General features: G+C 45.8%; 1 protein-coding gene across 1 annotated transcript in view; it reads right to left on the bottom strand.

Annotated features, from left to right (window-relative positions):
- The window catches only part of TRAPPC14 (trafficking protein particle complex subunit 14), a 121144-nt gene that overhangs the window by 55730 nt on the left and 41444 nt on the right, over positions 1 to 23970 (bottom strand). The window contains exon 2 of the mRNA XM_069646409.1: positions 4554 to 4649. Coding sequence (XP_069502510.1) covers positions 4554 to 4649 — 96 coding nt within the window. The remainder of the gene's footprint in view (positions 1 to 4553; positions 4650 to 23970) is intronic.

The raw sequence follows: 23970 nt of genomic DNA on the forward strand, positions 1-23970 counted from the left end.
CCACTGGAAAAGAAGAGTATGCTTACCCGACTTCCTCTCCCAGCCGCCTGACTTCCTGTCCTGTCCCATGGCAGGACAGGACGTCAGGCAGCCCGGGATAGAAGGTCAGGCAAGCACGCTCCTGTTTTGCTGTTGGCACATCAGGTGCATGATTTTTATTTTATTTTTTACTGACCATGAAGCTGGAGGGGCTTGTGGCCAGCCCCTGCTATTGGCAGGCACTGACCCGAGATGTGGGTCATACCAGAGTCCGAGTTTTGAACCAGGCCAGCCCGGGGACACGCCTGGCCTCTGGTTACTCACGACCACTGGTGAGGTCCCAGATTCCGTTGAGGACACAATGTTCTGTGCCGGTCGAGGTATGCCCAGGGGTTGTGGGTGTAGAGGTCACTTTCAGACATGCTGACAGTGCTTGGGGCGCAGTTCCAGGCACCTTCTAGCTGATCCCCCTGCAGAGCACGCGGACACCTCCAGGGTGTGAAGAAGATAGATTCAAATGGGAGTCACCATGATCAGACAGACGGGTGATCTTCAAAGGACAAACAAAGGAGCAGCCACTGTCTGGCTTCTGTTAATGCATGAAGGCTGAAAACGCAGGAGCAGGTGACTTGTAGTACAAGCTGACGATCCTGCAAGTTCCAAGGATGCGCCAAGTACGGCGACTGCTACAGCGCGGTAGCTTGTCAGTCCACCTGTTGATCCAGGGACACTTCCAAAAGCTTAGAAGACACGGATCCTCGAGCAGGGATCAAAACTGGTTGTTCTCACTGGTTCTGGGGTAGAAGCATCAAGGCTGGTCTTCTTGCGATCAGGCAGAGAAAGAGCTTCACCAGGACTTTACTGAAGATGGTGCTGGTCAGTTGCAGGAGTCTTCCACAGGTCGGGCTGAACTGGAATTGCACAACTACCAGCCATCTTCAAAGGGTCTTGCCCCGACGATCTGTAGAATAGCTGCTGCAGGAGTACTCCTTTTATCCAAGATTCAGACTGAAAGCTCTACCTACCAGTGGTAAGGATCTACACCATTCAAATTTGGCAGTGGCTATCCAATCACTCCAAAACATCTTCCCCAGCCACAGACATTCAGGCACCAGGATGTGTACTGGGACTAGACAGTCTCAGCCTCCACATCCGGGTCCATACACAAACCGCCTCTTTCCCCAAAAAAACAGCAGCTTTTCCCTGTAAACGTTTTCCCATATATGGCAGTTCCGGATCAGAGAGGGCAGAAAGAAGGTCAAGGAACAATATGGTCAAAGGTTAGCCAAACGCCTCATTGCAGGGCCGGCTAAGATCTCTAGCTACACTTCGCATCCATTTGCAAAGGTGCATTAGTAAAAAGCACAGGAGAAAAATATCGTCTGCCACCAGCTCATTCTAGGCACATTGTAAAAGTAGTCAAAACGACATTGTAGAAAGAATTAGTAGGACACAGCGTATCCTAACCCCCACGTCACTTTAAGGTGATGTGTACAATTGTAACAATACAAAGAATTCACAGAGACAGTATCTCTAAACTGATAGTCTTATGGACTAATGAGTTTCCCCATAGAAATTAGCAAAAAGACAAGGGAAGTAAAGCAGAAGGCTTTGCTTTCCATAAAGTCAGGAGAGGTGTCTAAACAAAGCAAAAAGAAATAGACTCCCGTAGACGTCTATCGGAGCAAAGCAGCAAAATGAAAATATTTCCCCAATACTTCCTAAATGGATAGAATTGCAAATACAGGCAGCTATGCAAGCATTCAAAGCAGCACTCCTTTTATTGAAAAGGACACACTTTTGAATGTGTGCTTCCAGTCCTCTACCTGTCCATGGTTAGGGACTGACAGGCCTTCCTCCAGTGGCTAGGTGTAGTAGTCTTGCTCTGGAGGTGCAAGTGCTACGCATGGAGAATGTAGTGAGGTGCATTGGAATGTGGTGAGGACATGGTGGAATGTTGTGTGTGGGTGACTGCTGGGGATTCTATGTGTGGCCGTTACATCTTGGAGCTGGAAGGTGTGGATGTGCCAGTGTCTTATATCCAGGAACCTACTTATGGGACTTGCCTGATATGTCCCTGTGAAGAAGGCGGCTACCAAGAACAGCTAGGAATCATTCTGATTCGGTTGAAATGAGTATGCAATTGCCGCTGAAACGTAAACTCTCTGCAAGGGGGGGAATACCAAGTTCAAAATTAAGGATTATAGACTGACATTTCTAATGTGATCTATATTTACCTGTTGGTCGTACTAGAATCCTACCCCCTGCAACGTTGGTATGTGTTCATCAGAATTTTCACTGAAAAAGATATTTGGCATCTGTCTATGGCATACGCATTTTAGAAGTTTCTATGCACAAGACACTTGGCATCTGTTTTCCTAAATGTTGGCATCTGTTTATTAGAATCTTTACTGCCACAGATATGTCATCTGTCTATCAGAATGTTGGTATATGTTTCATAGAATTTCCACTGCAATAGAAACTTGGCATCTGTTTATTAGAATTTTCATGGCAATAGACACATTGGGTGCGATTTATGTGGCACAACTTTCTCAAAATATAGGTTTTTAATTTACCAGGAATATATAGGTATATCCAATGTTCTTGTGTTCTGCCCCTTTTTGGTTTCCATTTGGTTACACTAGAGAACTATATCAGTTTAGGGACCAGTGTATTTTCTATGTTTCTCCGTTTATGACAACAATACATTCTCCTGTTTCAAGCAAAACATTGTTATATGTGCAAGTGTATGTAAAAGAACCCTTCTTTCCTTTTATTCATTACAATTAATTATATTCCCTATGCAGCCCCTCTACGTGTGTGTCTTTCTGGACAGTACTATGGGCTATATACTTTGGGATGTGTACCACTAGTAATTAAAAAGGGTTTCCCAAATTAAAAAATACTCCCACAGAACATTATGTGTATGGGAAGAACCCCTGTGTAGCAGTACTCCCTCTCTTTGGTTTATACCTATGATTGCCCAAGTCTGCTACTAGTCACTATGGGGAAACCAAACTTTTGTTGTTGACCAATAAACTTACCTTAAAAAGCCTGGACTTCAGTGACTTCATAGCCAACAAACCCAGAACATTTTGGCGACAATGTGGTCTTTAAAAATGAGCAGGAGTCAGGTACCACAGCTCTGGCGGAGCGAGCAGCAAGGGGACAGCTACTGCCCGCCACAATGTCAGCAGTTGGTTCGGGGTAACGGTTGCAGTGCGGTGCTGTGCCGTTAACCGGTTTTTGCAGCAAGGTGCTGCAGGGGTTGATCAATCGTGTTGTTGCCGCTTATGTGATTTTAGGGGTTTTCTGCAGTTGCATTTCGCCCCGTTTGCTGCGCTGTAGGGTTTGGTCCACTTTATGTTGTATGTTCTATGCTGTACAGTTATTTTTTATTTTGTTGCCCCGTGGGTTTAGCAGGGCTCCTCCTGGTCGCAGTTGTGGGTCCACCCCTCTTGTTCTTTTACCTATTGTTGGTTCTTTCATTGGGTGTGCGCGGTGGCCACAGGTCTTTCGTTGTTTATGCTCTTACAGTTTTGGTTGTGTAACGGAAAGAGGTGTGTAGTAGTCTTGCGCTGGAGGTGCAAGTACTATGCATGCTGAATCTAGTGCGGTTGTGTGTGTGTGACTGCTAGGGATTGTGGGTGGCCGTTACATCTTGGAGCTGGAAGGTGTGGATGTGCCAGTGTCTGATGTCCAGGAACCTACTTATGTGACTTAACCGATGTTTACCTGTGGACCAACAAACATATCTTAAAGGGCCTGGGCTTCAGTGACTTCATATCCAACGAACCCACAGCAAAGTGCCAGGAGGACACCACAAATTTTTTTGTTAAATTGCTTTTTGTCATGCGCCCAAGTGGAGGCTCAACCTTACATTGCCGTCTACACCTCCCCACACTGTTTTCAGGAATGATGTCCAGGTAGGTTGTGACGTCAGCTTGCCCTTGGCTACTGGCACAATGAGCCTCTTTCTTTAGGCATGCCAGGTGGATGAGGCACGAGAGCCAAATTAAGGCATTTTATCTGGGCGGCATACTGCCGCTGAGCAGTGCGGCAAGCCGACTCATACATCTTCATGCTCAAAGTGCAACGTTGCAAGGTTTTGCAGCCATATAATTATCTTATACTGCAAAACACTAATCACATGGCTGGAGACGAGACCTTTAGAGCGACACACGTATTAAACAAGAACCAATTTTAAAAAGAGGAGTCAGCATCTGCATGGAGATCACAGAGGAAACTGAGACAATTACAGAAAAATGCTGGAGGCACAAACACCGTGAGGCCCCACAGATATTCTAGATTTACCGGTCTGGATCCCTTATGATGAACGCAGTTCCATTCCCCTGCAAGGAAAGGAATGTCCCTTTCAATGCCAAGTTTTAGATCTGTGGTGTGCCTGCTCTTCAAAGCAGGTTCAGTGCTCACAAGACTGGAAAAGCTACCAGCCATCTTCAGACCCTGGGAAGATCACTGAGGAAGGGCCGACAGGATGCGAAACATAGCTTAGCACAAGAGCGTAACATTGCCTGGGTTCCCCAGTTTACCCTCCACCCCCCAATGCTCACCTTCGCTTTGAGGGTTCCCGGGGGTAGCCTGTCCAGGGAGATGGTTAACGGGAAAATGACCTCGTCGCTTGAGACAATCGGATCCTCGTCAGAAGTCTGTGGGAGAGAAAGCGAGAGTAATTATAGCCAAGGATGGGTTTAGCTTTTCCAGATGATTACTGAAACATGTAAGAAGCCCACCAAATATGTACTAGGTTATATACAAGAAGTTGCTAGAGGGGATTTTTTTGGAACAATGTAAATGAAATTGTCAATGGTCTCAGGGGGATAGCTCAAGGGCAACGTGCTCGCATTGGAAGCAAGACGGCACGGAGCAACACCGGTTGGACCGCGCTTAGAAACCTCTGGTTATTAAGCACGTTATAAATAACCTATGACATCATAATAGACTAAAACATACATAAAAACGTGTAATTTAAATTAATATGTAAAATGTAAATGTTGAATGGTCTACTTCACCAAAATTCTAAAGCGAAAAACGTTTAAATCTGGCTGTTTTAGGTTCAAATTGTATAAGAAGTATATATCATCAAACAAATGGAATAAGGCCAGTAATTGAGATTTCGAACATATACAAAAAGTGCCATTGAAGGTCAGGCTGGCGACCCATTTCATCGCTTTCATGGCTTCCGTTGTGCAATGGTGGAGATCTTCTGGACTGTACGAGTTCGCCACTGCGATGGTCTCTCAGCGCCGAGGCTTGTCTGTGTGTTGGCATACTGTGTGCCCAACCTGGGAATCCAGTCTGTGGTCTTCAGAGGAAAGGAGTAGAGTTGGAGGAGTGGGTACAGGTTGGGGGAATAGCTGGATCTGACCAAAAGTTGGAGAAGGGTAGAGCGATGGGTATATGGCTTCTGTGGTAGTTTTAATGCACGTTGATCAAAGTGAGCTAGACCACAGAGCTGGGGTGCAGATTTTTGGAAGATAACATCATATTGCGTATAGCTTCTAAGCCTTGTAAGATTTTAAGTTGAAAGTGGCTTTGAGCCTTAGGGGGTTGGGGGGGCAGCACCTGCCCCCATGTTGCCAGACAGCAGGCTTGTAACACAGCAATATATTACTTTCGTTCTGGGGCTTTACATGGGTATTTTGCAGGGATACCCTTTAAAAGAAGTTTTCTGGAGCCCCATTACCCACCTCACTGTTTTCTTTTGACCGACAGATTTTCGGACCTTAAGGCAAGGGGGGCTAACGAACATCTTGTAGAAATATGCCCCCACCAGCCCATACAAGTCTTCAGCCGTCCTGCCATGTGTACCACGCAGGCATGGTTGAGCCCGGTTCTTGGAAGGGGGGGTGGGGAGGGTCCCACAAGCATTCCGTTGAAATGGGCTCCCGCTCACCTTCAGCTGGCCCTGGCCTGAATGGCTACCACCCTCTTTCAGCCAGATGTTTCACTACTCTCCTCCCCGGTGCTTTAAGTGGAGTGGTAAACTGAGGGGGCATGTCCCCCAACATATGCCCCTCCCCCCAGGTCGTGCATTCCAGGAGCTGAGGTTCAAGAATTGCCTGCGGGGGTCGTTGACCCTCCCAGAAAACCCTTTAACCACACAGCTCCTTGAATGCAAATGGGCTGCCTGCTGCTGGCCAGCCTCTCCTTTTGTTTCCGAGTAAAGAGCTAACACGCAGTGGAATCCCTTCAACCAAGCATGGTTAATGGGCTTCCTGCTGCTTGTTAGCTCTTTACTCAGAAACAAAAGAAGAGGCTGGCCAACCCATCCCTCCTCCTGTTTCAGAATTAAGAGACATCACGCAGCAGGTTTAGCCGAAGCGTTGCTCGGTTATACGGCTGTCTCCAGGTGCCAGCATTTTGGATTAGAACAAAGAAAAGGCAAAGCGTTTTCTTTTTTTATATCCAAAATGGTGACACCTGCAGACAGCCGTGTAAACGTCCAGCGCTCGGCTAAACAGCTGCCTGAGAGGCGGCATGGCTGGGGCTAGGCTGCTTTGCTGTTGTGTTTAGAAACAGACTTTACACTGGTATAGTCCTGACCAAAAGAGGGGTGGCGGGAGGATACAAAATATGATGTTTGATCTGATGAATGTACCAGCCCGCTAGCCTTCTAGATCATAGCGCCGCAACTGCTTTATGGGCATAGCACCACAGAGTCAGCATGTTCCCCACTGTGGAGGCAAGACACAGACAACAGATTCAAAGTTCAAAACAAAATAAGGTATTAACTCAAACGTCAGGATTGTTGAAGGACAAACTTGCCCTATTCTAAGGTGAGATTTCCCTAAACTGAACGAAACTAAGCAAATTCCAAGTCAAAGAGTTCAACTTAAAAGTCTGTGTGTCCAAAACCTATACTTGCCCTCACAGCTAAAGCTAAACAATGTGTAGGGTTACCAATAATAAAAGAGAAGGTGTTCAAAGTATTGAGATGCTTTCAGCCACCCTTCCCCAATTTCAAGAAAGTTCCCCGAAAAGGTCTATGGATTACCTTCTCAAGTGCAAACCAGTTCCACAGATCTTCGGGGTTCCGTCCTCAAGACAGCATTGAAGTTCATCAAATCTCAGGGTTCCCTTCCCCAAGACTTCAATGTAGCAACTTATACTTTGTTTCAGCCTTTCAAAGTTCAACATAACTCCAGGTCAACTTCACACTCCTTCTGGATTGTATTAACAGTTCACTGCTCCTTCTTGATTTGTTTCACAATGTCTTTGGCATTCACAATTGAGGGTTCCCTGGTCTAGGCGTAGTTGTTGGACCACCCGGTCCACCCATCACAGGTCGCGCAGTTAGGAACACTAGGCTCTTCAGCCCACACAGATTCTTCTGTATTTACCCCTGGGTAATGATTCGCATTCACTTCTCCTGGCTTTTATGCAAGTTCACACTCACTTGTCTTTGCCATAATGGGTTACATATCTTCTGCCAGTCGTTGACCTTGCCGCACTAGATTCATGCAAAGAATTCACTGTGTGGTGGTTTTACTTCCTCCCCATCTTTCTTTCATGTTCTCTCGCAAACTTTCCCATTTATCTTTTATGAGACCATAGCTTTGCCCAGAAGGTTTTTTATTATGTTCGATATTCAATATTCACCTAAAATTTATGCTCGGTATTCTTTACTTACTTGGCTTTAAATTGTATTCATAAAAGGTGGTTGTCGGGATTCGTTCAGTAATGAAAAGTATTCAAAGCATTATTCAGGACTATGTCCAATTACTGCCAGTTCACTCAGCATTTACAGATTACTTGCTTCAGTTCCTTTGGCCTTCTTAGAAATGTGGCAGTATTAGCAGGACGCCTCAGGTAGAGTGTTCCCTTAATTGCACTCACCGGCTGTGCGCAACCGCTCTGTAATGCTTTGCGGGTTCTCAGTTTGATCCCCTGGATCCAGGAGCTTTGCCTCTCTTGCGGCTGCCACCAAGCGGTTCTCTCACTCTCCAGCTTGCTACGGCGGCTGTGGGCTTTGGGCGGAGTACAGCTTCCCGCTGTAGTTTCGACAACCAGAGCTCAGCTGGACCATTAGACACCCCCCACCGCCTCTTGGCCCGCCTGGGTGTCTCTCTCCTTCTCCGGACTCGCACAGCTACCTCTGGTTTCTACAAAATGCTTCTCTCCCGTTCTGTTCCCTGCTGCTCGCCCCTTTTCCTGTGTGTAGGACTGCCTCTTATACTACCCTACGAGTATTAATGGTCCACATGTGTCGGTGCGTATGTTCAATAGCCTGACATCTAGGCAGTTTATTTGTGGGGCATGCCCGACTTCCCCAATGGTACTCTTCTTTAGTCTTCTTTGTCTCAGTACTAGAGTGGTGAAATACCTACCGGTGTGCTCTACTCCTAGTCGCCTCTTCCTTGTCCCAGTACTGTAGTGGGTAGAATGGCGAAAATTCAGGGGAGCTAGTTTACAGTAGCCCATAAAGGTCAGGGGAGGCTAAGGCTGGTTCTCAGAAGGAAAAGAGGGATACCATGTCTCACCTCTCCTTTCCTTATACCTTCTTTTTTTTAACCCTCTTTCTAGATGGGTAGTATTTTCTGGCATTTTTTTCGTCAATGGGATATGGGTAGCAAGACCCCATATCTGCATCCGGGATAGAGGGTTCCTCCTGAACTGGAAATGCTGGAAGCTGTCTCCCCTAAGGACACCTCATCTCCAATCCCCATGGACCCTCCACCCAGGTGATCCTCACTCGCTTCTCCTCCTGCAGGGTCAGGATCCAAAAGCAAGGGCCTTTCCCTGGCCACCTGAGAAGAGGACCTAAGGGGAGTAGATGTGAGGACACCCTCAGGTGTTTCACACCACCCATCACGTCCAGGGAAGTTAAAGTTGGGAGGTTTGCAGGCCTTTCACCAGGTTTGTACTTCTTCCAACAAGCCTAAGTAACGGTGTAACTTCCTTGTTCAGTATTGCCCCAAGTACCTGGCTTAGTACATGCTGAAATGCCTACAATGTTTTTCCCCCACTAAACAGTGTTCCCCTCGGAAGGAGTGGGGGGGGGGGGGGGAATAGCGAGGGGTAACCCTGCAATATTGCTTTTATGCCAACTGCGAAGAAGCTGTAATTCCAAAGTCCACTATATTCCCCCTAATACTTGCCTCCGCCACCAAAGATTTTATGTGCCTTGTCTGATCTGTACATGTATTTTTCCAGTGTGCTTTTCGTACTGTACACATTCAACTTGGTTGACTTCTCAGCAACCAGATTTAAATCAAAATTGGTGCACTCGCCCTTTCCGAATAGGAAACGGTGTGCTGTGCGAAAGCGGAGAACAAGTTAATTTCCACGCATGGCTAGTGGCTTGCAACCTGGCGTTTTTACTTCGGCTTGGTTAGCTACGTATATCCATGGCGAGTACTTGACTTGCTGGGCCATCTAAGGAGGAAGGGCAGCTCAGGGGCAACGAGTTTGTCTTGGAAGCAAGACATCGCAGCACAGGTTTGAATCCTGATCCTGCGCTTAGAAACCGCTCGCCAGGGTTATAAATTAACAATAATAAAAAAAAAATTTTAAAAATAGAAAAAATTTAATGCAGCAGAGCAGTGCCTTTATCCCGGTTAAAAGGGTGGAATGGGGCCAGGAGGGGGCAAATAGAAACTAAAGTTAAATCTGCACAATACCCTCCAAAAAAAAGGGGCTCAGATGATGAGACATTGAACCAGATTTAATTTCTGCGGCGAGTTTGGCCTCCGTCACCGTTGAGCAATTTGGGGTCGTGGTGAGCATAGAACCTGCTTGTAGTCAGACACAGGGAGCTGTCTAAGCCTGCATGGAAGATCGTTCAAGAAGCTCTTAGATTTATTTAAAAAACGCCTACAAAAGTGAACACAACCATCAACCATATTTGATGAGCAGTGGCAAAGCCGACAGTTTTGGCAATTTTTTTTAATTTTATTGACAAATGTTTTGTCTGCATATACGGTCTACCGGGTCCCTGAAAGAGAAAACAAGGAGGCTGCCAACTTTCCCGAAAGATGTTACCGCTTTATCAAAGATTGCCGTCAAATGCCAGGAGCTTGGTTAATTGCTAAGGATGGCCATTAGATGGTTAGAAACCTGCCACATTGCCGAAAAGTGCTAACACCTGCAGTTATTTGCCCTGTTTTCATGAATCACCATCAAAAGCCCAATTACCAAATATAACCACTGCCAAGGAGTAATGTCAAGTGCCCAGGTATTTATCCAATACCATGAAAGGCCCAATGCTCGTCCAATTGTCAAGAATTGCAATGAAATGCCAAGGTTTTAGCCTTTGCCAATGATGGCAATAAACTGTCCAGGACAATACCCTGTGATATGATAGGACATTTATAATGCGCATGTACACAAGTGTTTCTAGGCGCGACAAGCCAAGGAAAGGAAAAAAAGGGAAGATAAAAACAATGATCTTGATAGGCCTTGAGTGACACAGATCGCGCAAGTGCGGGGAAGGGGGAGAGGAGAAGTGGAGGTAACTCAATAAGTGCAGCCAGCGGGTGGCTCATAAGCGCAGTGAGAAGGGAATGTAGGGTTGCAGGTACAGACCCTTAAGTGCACGGGGAGCCCGGAGGCAGTGCGAGGGCAATTGGACATGCAGGAGCCTCGGCCCAAGTTCAGAGGCTAGCCAGGTGACCAGTGTGCAGAGCAGTCAGGGACATCAGTAGAGGAGAGGAAGATAAAAGGTGAAAAGGACAGTCTTAAGTTGCTTCCGGAAACTGAGGTGGTTCTGCTCAAGTTTGAGAGAGACAGGGAGGCTGTTCCAGGAGGATGCCCGAGCAGAGGAGCGAGATATGCCCCCCACTCTCTGCTTGTGAAAGCGCCTGATGTGGATGAGTGGAGAGCTCGAGAAGGAAGATGTTTAGCAAGAGAAAGTTGGAGGTAGTGCGGTCACAGGCCCCAGAAAACCTTGTTGACAATGCAAAGGGCCTTGAACTTGATCCTTGCAGCCACAGGGTGCCAGTGGAGAGAAACGATCCCTGGGCTTGAGGCCAAGGGCAAGTCTCATAGTCCTGTTCTGGATAAGTTGTAAAGGTCGAAGAGTAGAGGCAGGCAGATTTAGAAAGAGGCTGTTGCAGTAGTCCAGCCTAGAGAGGACCAAAGAGAGAGAGAGAGAGAAAAGGAGGCAGCAGGTGTATCGATGAAGAGGATGTCAGTCCTATTGGCACTAAGGCAGAGACCATTGGCAGCACACCATTCCTGAATTGCAGCCAGACAGTCTGGTATGAGAGAAGGAGCCGAGGTGGCTGAGGGGAGCCTGAAAGAGAGCTGGGTGTCATCTGCATAACACTGAAAATTGGAGCAGAAAGTAGCGATGCGTTGGGCAATAGGGGTGCCAAGTAGTGGTTGAAAAGCCAAGGAGAAAGTTTAGACCCCTGGGGAACACCACACGTAGAGAAAGAGATAGAAGAGAGGAAAGACCCCAGTTGGACCTGAGAGGGTCGGTCTGTGAGAAAGGTCAACCAAGCCAGAGCCTGATCAGCGATAGCCAGGTTATCACGGTGGTGATTGAGCATGATGGCATAGCCGTATCAAAAGCAGAGGATAGATCGAGGCGAATGAGGACAGAAGGAAGATTAGAGAGCACGTCTTCACTGGTCTTAGTGAGAGCAGTTTCCGTGCTTTTGGTAGCTCTCAAACCAGACTGGTGGTCTTGGAGACAACCAACAGATTTAGTATGCAGATTAAGCTGGGAGATGGCCAGCTTTACAAGTAGTTTGCCCATGAAAGGAGTAATGGAGATCGGGGGATAGCTAGTCGGAGAGGAAGGATCAGCAGAGGGCTTCTTAAGAAGGGGGTGCGTGAGAGGGTGTGCTTGAGGGGGAGACAGGGGGGAGTTCCAGTGTCAAAGGAGTGATTGCAGAAATCGGCCAAAGCTGGAGCAAGGGTGTCGATGTGCTCCTTGATGGTTCTGGATCAGCAGGGGAGAACCTGCTTTGACCAGACTTTCATAGATCGGCCATGTCTAGAAACATTGTCAGGGGTGAACAAGGGAAAGGAGGAGAAAGGAGGAGAGAAAGCCAAAGACGGGCCAGGAGTGGAGGAGGACAAAGAGGAGGTAGAGCGAGAGAGGGTGGACAGGATGTCCTAAGTTTTGTAGTTAAAGGAGAGGCCAAGGCCGTGCAGAGGGCCTGGGAGGGAACAGGAGAGGTAGAGACAGCAGCAGATTGGCAGTTCCTTGCAGATTTTGAGAAGTTGAGCCGAGTTGTTAGATGCTGCTTAGATGCAGGCTTGGATGTAGGCTCTCTTCTTAGGGAGGAGAGAGAGTCTGTATTGCCTTTGGAGCAGGCGACAGACCAGTTTGTCAGGGGGTGTGCCTGATGCCCTCCACTTTCTCTCAGCCAGTCTACACTTGCGTTTAAGGGTGGCAGGTCGGAGTCATACCAAGAGTTGCACTTGGATTTGGGCTTCAAGCGGATCCTCATGACAGGCATCCAGAGTGTTATTGAGAGATGAGGGTTAGAGAGGGCTGTGTCAGCCAAAGGTGCAGGAGGAGGAGAGAAAGTGGTGGCAAAAGCCTCAACTTGCACACGCTTCATGGGTCGGAGGACCGAGAAGGTAGGTGGCAGTGCTGGAGTCAGCTTAACCCGAGGGGTAGAGAGAGGTGGGAGGAAAGGAAAAGGTGGTCACTCCAAGAGAGGAGTGGTGAGAGGGTTAGAGAGGGGGAGGTCTGAGGAGATCAGAACATCGAGGGTGTGCCCTGCAGAGATGGAGAGAGTCACAGAGGTTGCGAAAGAGTTCCAAAGTAGGTCTAGTAGCATCCAGGAGGATGTTCAGGTCTCCAAGGAGGACAAGTTAAGAGCTAGAGGCAAGGAGGGAGGAGGAGAGGTCAGCCCATTCAGAGAGGTTTGCCAATAAGTAACTACCTCACAGTCAAGGATTACAATCAGAAATATTCAGTCTGTGTTTATCAGGGTTTTCCAGATTGTCCCGTTCAAAAGTCACAGATAACGGTTTTCATTGCGTGCACGAGTAGGGTATCTCGCAGATATGCCCTCCTCCTGACCCAAGGACCTGCGCCTCACAAGCCAAATTCAAACATGGATTAAAGGCAGTTTTATTCATCTTATTCCCATCTGGTTTGTACCTGTGCACTTGCCTTGTTAGGTTTATGTTGTCTATGTATATCCGTTAGTGCTACTATGGCTGCGGGCCTGTTTTCAGCACTATACAAATTAATAAAGTAAAAGTCAGAGCAAGATGTTGATAAATGCATGTGTACGAGCGCGATTCAAATAAAATATCAATATGAATATCAACACTTTCTGGAGAGTAAAGAAGAATGTGTTCATCCTGTAATGGCAAACATTTCTACAAGTCAAAATTATTGTAGTAAATCATGCACTACTTTTTCAGGGACTCTTTGCCCATCCTTGCCCTTTCTTTTCTGCCCATAAAGACTTTGATTTGTGAAAACGACCTCTCCACATTGGCACTGACAAGGCCAAAACATGCAACACCCAAACTGATAAATCTCGCCACTGTTGATGCTGTTCTTTGAAGAGCGAGGGTGGGGAGTGAGAACAGACCACACTTTGTGGCAGTTATATTCTCATATCATCTTTGGAGTCTGACCTTGGGAACATTGGGCCTCATTACGGGACGGGCGGTCCGGAATTAACAGTGGCGGTAAACCCGCCGCCACTGTTAATTCCTGACCGCCCGATCCCGAGTCCTGCAGGCGGCAGGTGATCTTCCCACCAGGTCAGACCTGGCAGGTTGAACACCTCCCGCCTGCAGGCGGACGTGGAAACACCAGCACCATCACGAGATGGTGCCAGTGTTTCCACTTCCCCATTGAGTCCTACGTGACTCAATGGAGATTAACACCATTCCGCCTCCGTGACTCCCGGGACACCAGGGCTGTAATGTCCAGGAGTCACGGAGGCGGAATGGTAATACAAGTCCAGCAGTAACCCGGCAGTTTTTCTGCCGTGGTTACCGCCGGACTCGTAATGAGGCCCATTGCTTTGCTGAAACACCTCAGTGTTTCCAACCCAAATTTCAGTTTAACGGTTTTTGTTAAGTCATTGCCTTGCAATTTGATTCCGTTAGCCTAATGCAACCATCGCTCAAAGACATTCATCAATCACATACTGATTTTAACCTGTTTTGACACTGGTATTATTATGTATAAAGATGGCAGGCATTGAGAACTCAGATTTATTTTAGGAAACGAGCAGCAAGATTACTTTATTTGCCTAGGATCACACTCTTTGGTTAAGCAGCTTGCTACAGGCCTCTTGTTTTATGGCTGGTCCCTTGATGACTGTTGTAATACATCATAGGACCCAAAGTAACCACATTTAAGAGAACAGAAAAGGGAAAGAAAATGACTGGCTGCAAAAGCAGCTGAGAAGTTGTGACTGTAGATGTGTTAGTCACGTGGTTGTTTATTTTCTGTACGGGTGAGTAAATTATAAATAAATTCCTAGTGAGCAGTAGCTGATTAGCTCAAAGTCACAAGGTCGGTTTTAGAGGAAAACCAGAGCCTTTCAGGCAGGGAGAGGTATGGGAGGCTGCAAGCAAAGTATTTAGATGTGCCGCATGTTCTAAATTAGGTGCTGGGAGTTTTTAGTTGCACCAGTACTGTAGGCCTATAAGTATCAGCATTCAATGTCTCGACAGAGGGATATATCTGCACCCCTGCACAAAGTCAAAATGACCCCCGAAAACTCTTTGGTGCCCCTTCTACGACCGTACCTCACCACATGCATGCACTTCTCACTTGTCATGTGTGTTCAGGATACCCAAGAAATTACTATATACAATAAGCAATTTCAAGGTGAATTAGTGTTCACAGGCAAAGCCGGCCTTCACGTTTTTGGTCCCATCCCATGCCGGCACTTGTGAACTTACCATGAACGTGCACATTTACCCACTAGGCTACCCTCTGCACAAATATGATAAAGGCTTCCGAAGAATACTGCAAGTCATACTGCACAGTTGGCTATTCCAACACTCACACTCCCTGCAACTTGGGACGCAGACACATGACAAGAGCTTTTCTTCAATAAGATTTTATTTCATGGGTTGCCTACTTGGCAGGGCAGGCGCTGCCCGTCACTGAGCATTTCCTGCAGGGAGTAATGCTGCCTTGCGGGTAAGTAACGCTCACTAGTCACACTATACATATTGCCCCTTTGTACTATCCAGTGCCCGTTGCGCTCACTTTACCAGATACAACTACCAGCATGACATGTACTGCCTGAACTCGCTGTAAATGCAGCACAGTTATTAACACATTGTAAGCTGTTTTACAGAGGGAACACTTTGTGATTTTCCACATATTCAGTACTGTATGCAACCACCCACACACACTGCTGCAGGCATGCCTGGGATTGGATAGGCACCAGTGTATAGAGTACATGTGATATTACCCCGTGATGAAGCCCTCCTGTGCCTGGAGTGGCCGTGCTGGCGCCACCTGAGGGAGCGGGTGTTGGCAAATGCATAGGTTAAGCACAAAAGGTAAAACCAGTGTTTTCCAGATTCCTCCGAGGAAGGAAAGAACAATCTCGGGGGACTTTTTCCAGTTTATTTCAGATTTTACAGAAAACTGGAAACCCTATGTAAGTACTAGTAGAGGCGTGGATGCGCGAGGACAGTTTGCTGCACCTAGGTATTGAAGAGGAGTCAGTCGCAGAAGTAAAATGAAGTGTCGCTGGGCACTTCTACCACACACCAGCATTGAAGAAGAGCTAGCCTTGAGACAGAGTGCAGCCTTGCTGCACTGATCTGGTATCACGCACCCACCTTCCTATTCCTACTGCCATTGGCAGCAAGTTCAGAAACTAGCGAGCCCAGTGATTAAAAGGCAACAAGGTGATACCGCGAGGAACGTGACGGCCAAAGGCTGCAATGTGTGAGCCCTGCAAGTTTAATGTCCGGAATTAAATTAATACGTTCCTAGAGTCTCTGCCTCTTTAACAAGCACAGGTTTCATTTTTTTGCTGACGTGTTCAGTTTATTGATCAAAAGCATATTTGGACATCTCAAGTTACACCCCATGGCATTTGTGTAATGCACATCCATGCCTGGCATCGCACCCTCCTTGGTTTCTGCACTTGGTATTAGTAAGAAAATTGTTGCCAACAGCCCAGTCTGTCCTTTTCAGCCAGTAGTACATTGTATTTATGGTTTTGTGGCGCACACCTTTTAGAAAAGCAAAACTACAAGTCCGAGAATGCAAACAGATGTTGACTGAAAAGCCAGGGCTGAATGGAGTGGGCACAGGGCCACTAAGCGACACCAAAAGCCTGGTTGGAATTTAGCACAAGCTCTGCAGATCTTTCACTGTATCACCAGTACTGGGCCCCAGGCCCACATCACTTTGCAAACCAGCTACTTGTAGTCTGGCATCTGCAGTGAGAACATTACACTCAATATTCTGAAAACACCAACACTGGCAGAACATCTCCGATATTACACAGGACAAAACATGCGCCATGTTTCCAGATAGTTGTGATTCATGAGTTTTACTGAAGGAATTATGTTAGATACCAAGTGTGGCTGCAGCTTGTTAACATTATGGACCTTAAAATATGTTCTTATTTCACATGCAGATTGCATGCACCACTGGCTAAGATACGCCCCCCCATAGTAGCTTTTGACCCTCTAGACCTTTCAGTGTTCTCCCATGAACTGATGGTGTTTGATCTAGTGGGTGGTAGTTTAAGCAAAGTGCCTTTTGCAGGCATACCGTACCAGAATGTGTTTCCATTATAAGCCGGTGGCAGGTTTGTCACTGTTTCATGAATATACATTATTATTAGACAAAAAGCTAATCATTTCATTTTCCTCAAATGATAAAGCATCATGCCAGCCATCATACAATGAGAGCACATCTCCTTCCAGCAGGCGTTCAGCACACTGAGCTATGTAATGATTGTCTTGCAACATTCTTGACCAGGTTCAGGGGGGTCTTTAGAAAGCAGCACTGCGACTGGCTAAATCTCTTTCAGACAAGAACTTGGCTCGACCTCCCTTTCATCAAGATTCCATTGGCGGCTATTAATCAACTTAGCCAAAATGTTATATCTATCATCAAACTCCCTATGTGAAGACTTGGGGCGAATGATTTTAGAGAGAAACCCAAATTTAGTGGTAAAGTATTTTAATTCCATGTTAGATCTGTTAAATGAAACTGGGCTTACCACAGGTGATCTTGAATTTCGATTACCTTATGTAAAAAAAAAAATATGTGCCTATGTGAGAACGACTGGTGTAAAAGTTTAAATTCAATCGCGTTATTTAAATTATACAATGAAGCTGCAAGGTTTTTGACAAATCGTATGCCCCGTATGATGTACATTGTACAATTTCCCTGTAACAAACTGCGGGACGTATATTTACGTTTTAAGTTAAATCAGATGTATACATTGGAACGCACTATGAACTGTGGCACAGAATCTGGAGTCAATGCTAATATGGGGTTACGATTGTGTAATAAGGTAAATGAGAAAGAGACGCTGAAACATCTTGTAGTTTTATTGTGATTTATTTGCGCAGAGGCGTACAACCACCTTGGGGCTTGACAAATTAGGCATGACATTGTTAGCCAGAGAATGGTTTTGGAAGGCATGCTTGTGGGGAACTTCAATAAAGCTATTACTGTCCTTATCAAATTTCTTGTAATGATTAATGAAGAATTGGAAAAGAAATGTCACAAATGTGAAGCGTAGGATGCATTTTATGTAAATGCTGGAAGAGCTATTTAATGTCGCACTTTGATGCAACAGACTAATTATTAGCTCTCATTAATGGGAGTTGGATGAAATGTGTATATTTGTTAGAGGTAGTGGTATGTATATGCTGGGCATACACCACCGATGTATGATTTAAAAAGTACATGTGGCTGAGTAACTGCAATAAGTATGAATATGTATAGGAATGAAGATTTGGAATGGGTTTATAAAAAGGGACTTTTTTTCCTTCGACCTTTGTTACCACAGAAAAATACTCTTCCTATTTTATCATGCAATATTGTGACAAGAACTTTTAATGTTGCTTATTTAATCAAGTGTCGGTTTTTGTAATGTTAAAGTGGTAAAAGTTTGTTGAACAAACTAATAAAACTTTTTTTTTTTTAAATTGCCCTGCATGTTGGGGTTTATGCTCACATATGCGCAACGACTCACAATCATATTTGGAAGCATTTATTTTTTATTTTACCAAGTACGTCACTTTCTCAATGAGTTGCTTGTGGTTAAACAAGTGGAGTTCACACATACATACACATTTTGGAAAACTTCACACACTGTTGTTTTAAAGTCTCATACTGCAGAGTATCCTGGTAATAGTCAGACTGAAGGATACTGGTTTTGCCTAATGTGCTCCTTGAAACAATCGCTATATATTATCAGGTTGATTTACCATGTGGTCTGGCGCTGTTCAAGCTTCTTTTTCTTTTTTTTTTATTTTAATGATTTTTATTGTTAAAATATTGATCATGATACAGATAAACAGGTTACAGACTTTGAATAAAACATGAACCACAAAGAAATGACATAGTAAATGATTTTGGTCTCTTGTAATAGTATTTCTATAAGGCTGAGTCATTTGTTAAAATCACTTACGAATATAATATGAACTATAGTAGATATAAACCGCATTAATATAACAAGTAGTATAAAATTAATAATAGCACAAGTCTGCAAAGAGTGATTTATATGTAGTGAAAATAGAGATTAGGGGGGAGACGTACAGGGAGACAGACTAGAGACATATAAGGATAAGGAGGGTAGAGGATAGGGGGGGAGAATGGGTATATTGGATTATTTCATCAAAAAAAAGCATCTTTTTCTAAGCACAGATTACTGGTTTCGTTTTTGAAAGAATTGCGCATACCGTTTTGTACAGCAAGAGACATCACTGACCCTGCGGGCATCATCCCGAGTGGGATGGGTACGAGCACATGTCTATGGACCCATATTACACCGCACGGACCAGGTCCAATAGGGGCAAAACCTATCTGGAGCTGTGCAGACGACACGTGACCTAGCATTTCGGACTGGGCTCCCCTTTTTTAGGGTGAGGCCCAGTTGACATGTAGTCTTTCCTCTTCTGTAAAGGCATGGGAAGCTGAAGCGCAGTGAGCAGGAGGGTTGCCAATAGCATTGTCAGAGGTTAGTATTAATTCAAAGCCTTTTTGGCAATCGCTTTTGTGTTGCCTTGTGACTACGAGTTTCTTCAACTGCTTCCCAAGGGTCTCACAAATATTTAAATTATATGGTGCCCCATCTTGCTGCCTACAACTGGAACACAATGTATTATTTATTTGTTTTAGACGCAGGTGGGCAGCAGCACTGGAAATAGAAAAATATTGTTTCCCATTTCTAGCACGGTCGGGCACTTGAAATCGGAAAAGTGTTTCCACTTCAGTGCAAGTTTCCCTCTTTTTTTCAACTTTTCTAAGTCGAGTATAAAGCACAATCTGTGAAAGAACACACTTCGTATTCTCTTGCCAGCACAGAAAAGCCTGCTCGAACTACAGAAAAAGACACATGGATAGGTTAGGTTTATAGCCCTTCCACCAAAGTGCTGAACATTTACATACAATCGTCGCCCGATCAAAATTGGCGCTCATTTAGCAACCTTGGCAGTATGAGTATACACTGTGCTGGCCTTACCGGGATGGCGACCTGCAGATCACCGCGGCCGGCACTCACCCCACCGAGCTATCTTAAACTAGGGGTCAACTTCTCAAGTGAACAGATAATGGAGCTTGAAGGGGAACATAAACAAGGCCGTGCAGCTGCAGGGAACAGCAGCAAGCCCTCCTATTCCCCTTTCTTGCCATTTTTGGCCACATATTACTAAAAAAATGTAAAAAAATTGGGAAATTCTGAATCCTCGAACTGGCTAGAAATGTGGGTGAATCACATTTATGAGCAGTGATGCCACCTGCTAAAGTAGGGCGATACAATGGAAGACGTCGATTCTTCGAAGAACATGCGAGTGGGCCGATTATTTAGGACTCCCCATTTATTGGAGTGCTCCCATCTCAATCGCAATCTTTCCCAAAATACTTCGAATTAAATTACTCTCATGGGAAAATCATGGATAGGAGCAGGAATATGCGATTATAGAGTTAGCAGCGGGCGGTCAATGGAGGATCGGCGGGGGACGCCCCTTTTACTAGGGAGGGGAACAATATTTGTAAGAACAGAAGTGGAATACTCATAAACCAGGGACAACGTCGACATTGGGAAACCTATCGAGCCGGCAAAACCACGCACACCACTCAAAACATGACATATGTTTAGGAAGTTACTCAGCGATTCGTTTTTTGGGTTACACATCTGGCCAGCTTTCATCAAGTGCAGGTTTTTATGGGCAACCACCAGGGCACAGACTACTGATTAGGTCCTCTGCCACATAACACAATGCCACGTTTCTCTATTACCCAGGGACGTCATTTCACCGAACTGCCTGGGGCGGCGGAAGTGACATCACACGCCCCTAGGACCTCTGATGACATCACAGGAAGTCTTGTCGTTTGACCCCGAACCCGAAGTGACATCACGGAAAGCATGGAAAACTACCATTCACTCCATGATAAAACAGGAAATTGCACCAAACAGCATCGTTCCCAATTACACTACCAAAAATATAGGGTTTAGATATCAGTGTAATGTGATATTCTTTTCATACAAGAATGGATCACCATATGTATCATTAATATCAGTGCGTAAAGGGCCATATTACCAAATTACCGTGAATGCAAGCAGACGCCCAAGGGCAAATGATGAGGAGTTATTATATAGCACTTACTCACTTTATATAGAACAAATAAACATACAATATCACCCAATGTCTTCATTTATTAACCTCAGAAGGATGAAAGGCTGAGATGACCTTGACAGGATTCGAACCTGCAACCTGCCAAAGACACACTGCATCACTTCAGCAAGCGCTCATCCCACTGAGCTATCTCACCAGCTATAGCCATCTTACCGGCTATGGTAACATTAGCAATTACATGTCTGAATGTTCTAAAAGTCAGAAAACAAATTACACTCTGTAGTGGATACCATTAAACTGATAATAGTTAATCTGCAGATCTGGTGCAAATTTGGCCAACATGTCAAGCCTGTGTGGATCTACTTTCAAGCTTCGGAGGTTGGCCTCATACTCTGGGCACTAGTTACCTCATACATGCAAACAAGCATCCTGCACAGCATGCCATGCAGATAGGGGGAAACAAGGAATTCATTGTGGACAATGAAATCAAGGGCCACTTTATGGTCTGTGGTCAAAAATGTCTACACTGTACACAAGCTTTTAGGCACAAGGATGTTGTCAAGTGACCAAGAACACGAGATGGAATATCTTGTGATGATCAGAACAGAGACAACAGGAAAAAACATGCTATAACTGCAACTTGCAAAAACCAATATAAATAGTGTGAAATGGATGCCAATTCTACTCTAAATGCTTTTCAAAGTTTTTGTCTGCGTTGTGAATTTGAGATGTTCAAAAGAACAGACTAAATCAGTGACTCATTTCTCCCTCACCTTCCCCACACCCCCGATTTTTCCCTGAAATAAACCTTTATAGAGTCTAGTAATAGTAGAAAATTCCAGAAAGACAAATTATTTGTTATTCCTATTCTTTCTGATTTAGGGTAACCGCTCAAAATGCTACACTTATGGAGATCCCCGATTTTTGAAGAGCCCTGACCCCTGATTTTTGAAGAGGCCTGAACAAGAAAGCCAACCACTCCAGAAGCAAAGAGCCACATGGTGCTGGCCCCAGCCCAGGAGCTTCCATTTATAAAAATAAAACCACCTTTTAGGGGGAGCAAGGAGAACTCCCTGTATGTGGTACACCACTTTTTGGCGACGCTGATTGAGCGCTGGCCGGTTTGGCGCGACTGCTTGGCACGGCAGCCAGTTCGGCGCGTCCATTTTGGCGCAGAAGCCTTTCTGCCTCCGCCGATTTGGCGCGAGGGACTTTAAGACGTGGCCGACATTGCAGCCACGTTTAAACGCCCTCCTGCCAAATGGAGGTTAATGCGCCTGCCTGAGGTGGAAATCTACTTCGCAGGTTAGAATCCTAGCACATTCGTTCGGCTCATTAGCACTGACTGGCCTTTATTGAAACCTGGAGATTGCGTGACCAAGCCAAGGCATTGGAAACGCTGGCAGGGTTGGGGCAGTGTCAGCTACTGATGCTGCCCACTCATTCCATTTGGTTTCCGAGCTAGCTCTAGGACCCCTAATAGGTCAGTTCCCCTCTTGAGCTTTTCATGCGCAATAAAATGGGTAACATCACATCGAGTATTGCTGAATTTTCTTTAAAGCTCTGCAAACCAGCGACATTGGTTTCAAGCGCTATAGGACACAGGCTATTATTAGCATGCGAGTGTACACTGCAGCCTTCTTGCAGGGTGCTCTTTAGTTCACCTGTAAAACCTTTGACCTCTGACCCCAGCCGCCTCCTGCAAAATATTTTGGATGGGCATTTTGGTCTCTCGTGAAACAAACGCCAGAATGTCACTTGGAAAGGGAGGCTGACCCGCATATAGCGCTGAAGCAACTTCATACATTAGCCCATAAGCATTAGCATCAACCAAAGTAAAACACTGCTCTTTTGCGGCTTTCCTTTTGCTTCTTTTCCGTTTCTTTTCTGGAGGATGGTTTTCGCTGTTTGGGATATTTTATTGCACCTCGACTGATGCATTGCAGGCGTGATGGCTCTGCGATTCAAGGTGCTGTCTGTGTCCCCCGAAAGTCGCCTGTTCGATATTGTGCAGGTTTGGCGTAGATTAAAAAAAAAAATAATAATAATGCAGCATTCTTTGCGCCAAAAGTTCCCTGCGGCGAAACGTCCCAGCGCCGAACTGGGCGTGCCAAAATGGGTACGCCCAAATGTCTTCTGCGCCGAAGAAGTCGTGGCGAATCGGCCCGCGCCGACCTGGCCTCGCCAAATCTGCCTGCTGCGCCTTTATTAGACCCATGCGAGCGCCATTTTGTAACCTCTTGTCAGTCTCCTGCATTAGCTCCAAGCAGGGGTTGCAGCTGAGTTTCTTGGGGCCGGCTGTGCACCCCAGCTCAGGCAAGGCTCGGGCAGACAGGCACTGGATGCAGTTCTGCCGTCATGCTGGTCTTGGCTCTCCTGTAGATTATAAACTTCTAGGAGTTGGCTGTACAGAAATCAGTAATTCTACCGGATAAAGTCAGAGAGTTGTAGAGAAACAGAGGGTGGGTGAGGCACGCACTCCAATTACCAGTGTTGAATACCTGTTGCATTTCAGGTTGCTGTTCTCCTCCATGCGTTTTCATGTCTCTAACAATCTCATCCATCCTTTTTCTAAACTCTGCACTACAACGCCGGCACCACCGCTCACGATTTTGTCAATGCTTCCTCCAACTCCATCACAACCTGCCATAAAACAGCCACGGTCCCCACCCTCATCAAGAAACCATCCTTTTACCCGACAATTCCCAGCAAGTACCGACCCATTACCACAGTTCCCTTCCACCTCAAATTCCTTGATAGGGTCGCATATTCCCAAATACAAAACCACCTCGAGCAAAATCAACTACTTGGTGCCAGTCAGGATTGACACCAAAACATAGCACAGAGACGGCTCTCTGGGATCTTAAAATCCAACTCGACCACACACGTGACTCAGGCAGCGGCATTTGACCTTGTTGACCATGACATCCTCTGCGAGCACATCCTTTCCAACTTCAATTTCTCCCACCAGGCAGTCAAATCCTTCTTTAGTGAGCATCCAAGTTCTTCATAAGGGACCACTCTGCCTACGTTATCGCCATCCCCTTTGGAGTCCCACAACGCTCATGTATCTCATCTGCGCTCTATAACACCTACAGCAAACCTTGGTTTGACCACCTTGATGCCCTGGGGATTCCCCACACCAACTTTGCAGACGACACTCAAGTCCTCCTCCCCATCTCAGGTGACTAGGCCAAGGTGATCAACCAGACAGTGTCATACAGAACTGGATAGCAGCTCACAACC

Source organism: Ambystoma mexicanum, chromosome 1p, assembly GCF_040938575.1.
Source record: "Ambystoma mexicanum isolate Mex_15411 chromosome 1p, UKY_AmexF1_1, whole genome shotgun sequence".
NCBI classification, from domain to species: domain Eukaryota; kingdom Metazoa; phylum Chordata; class Amphibia; order Caudata; family Ambystomatidae; genus Ambystoma; species Ambystoma mexicanum.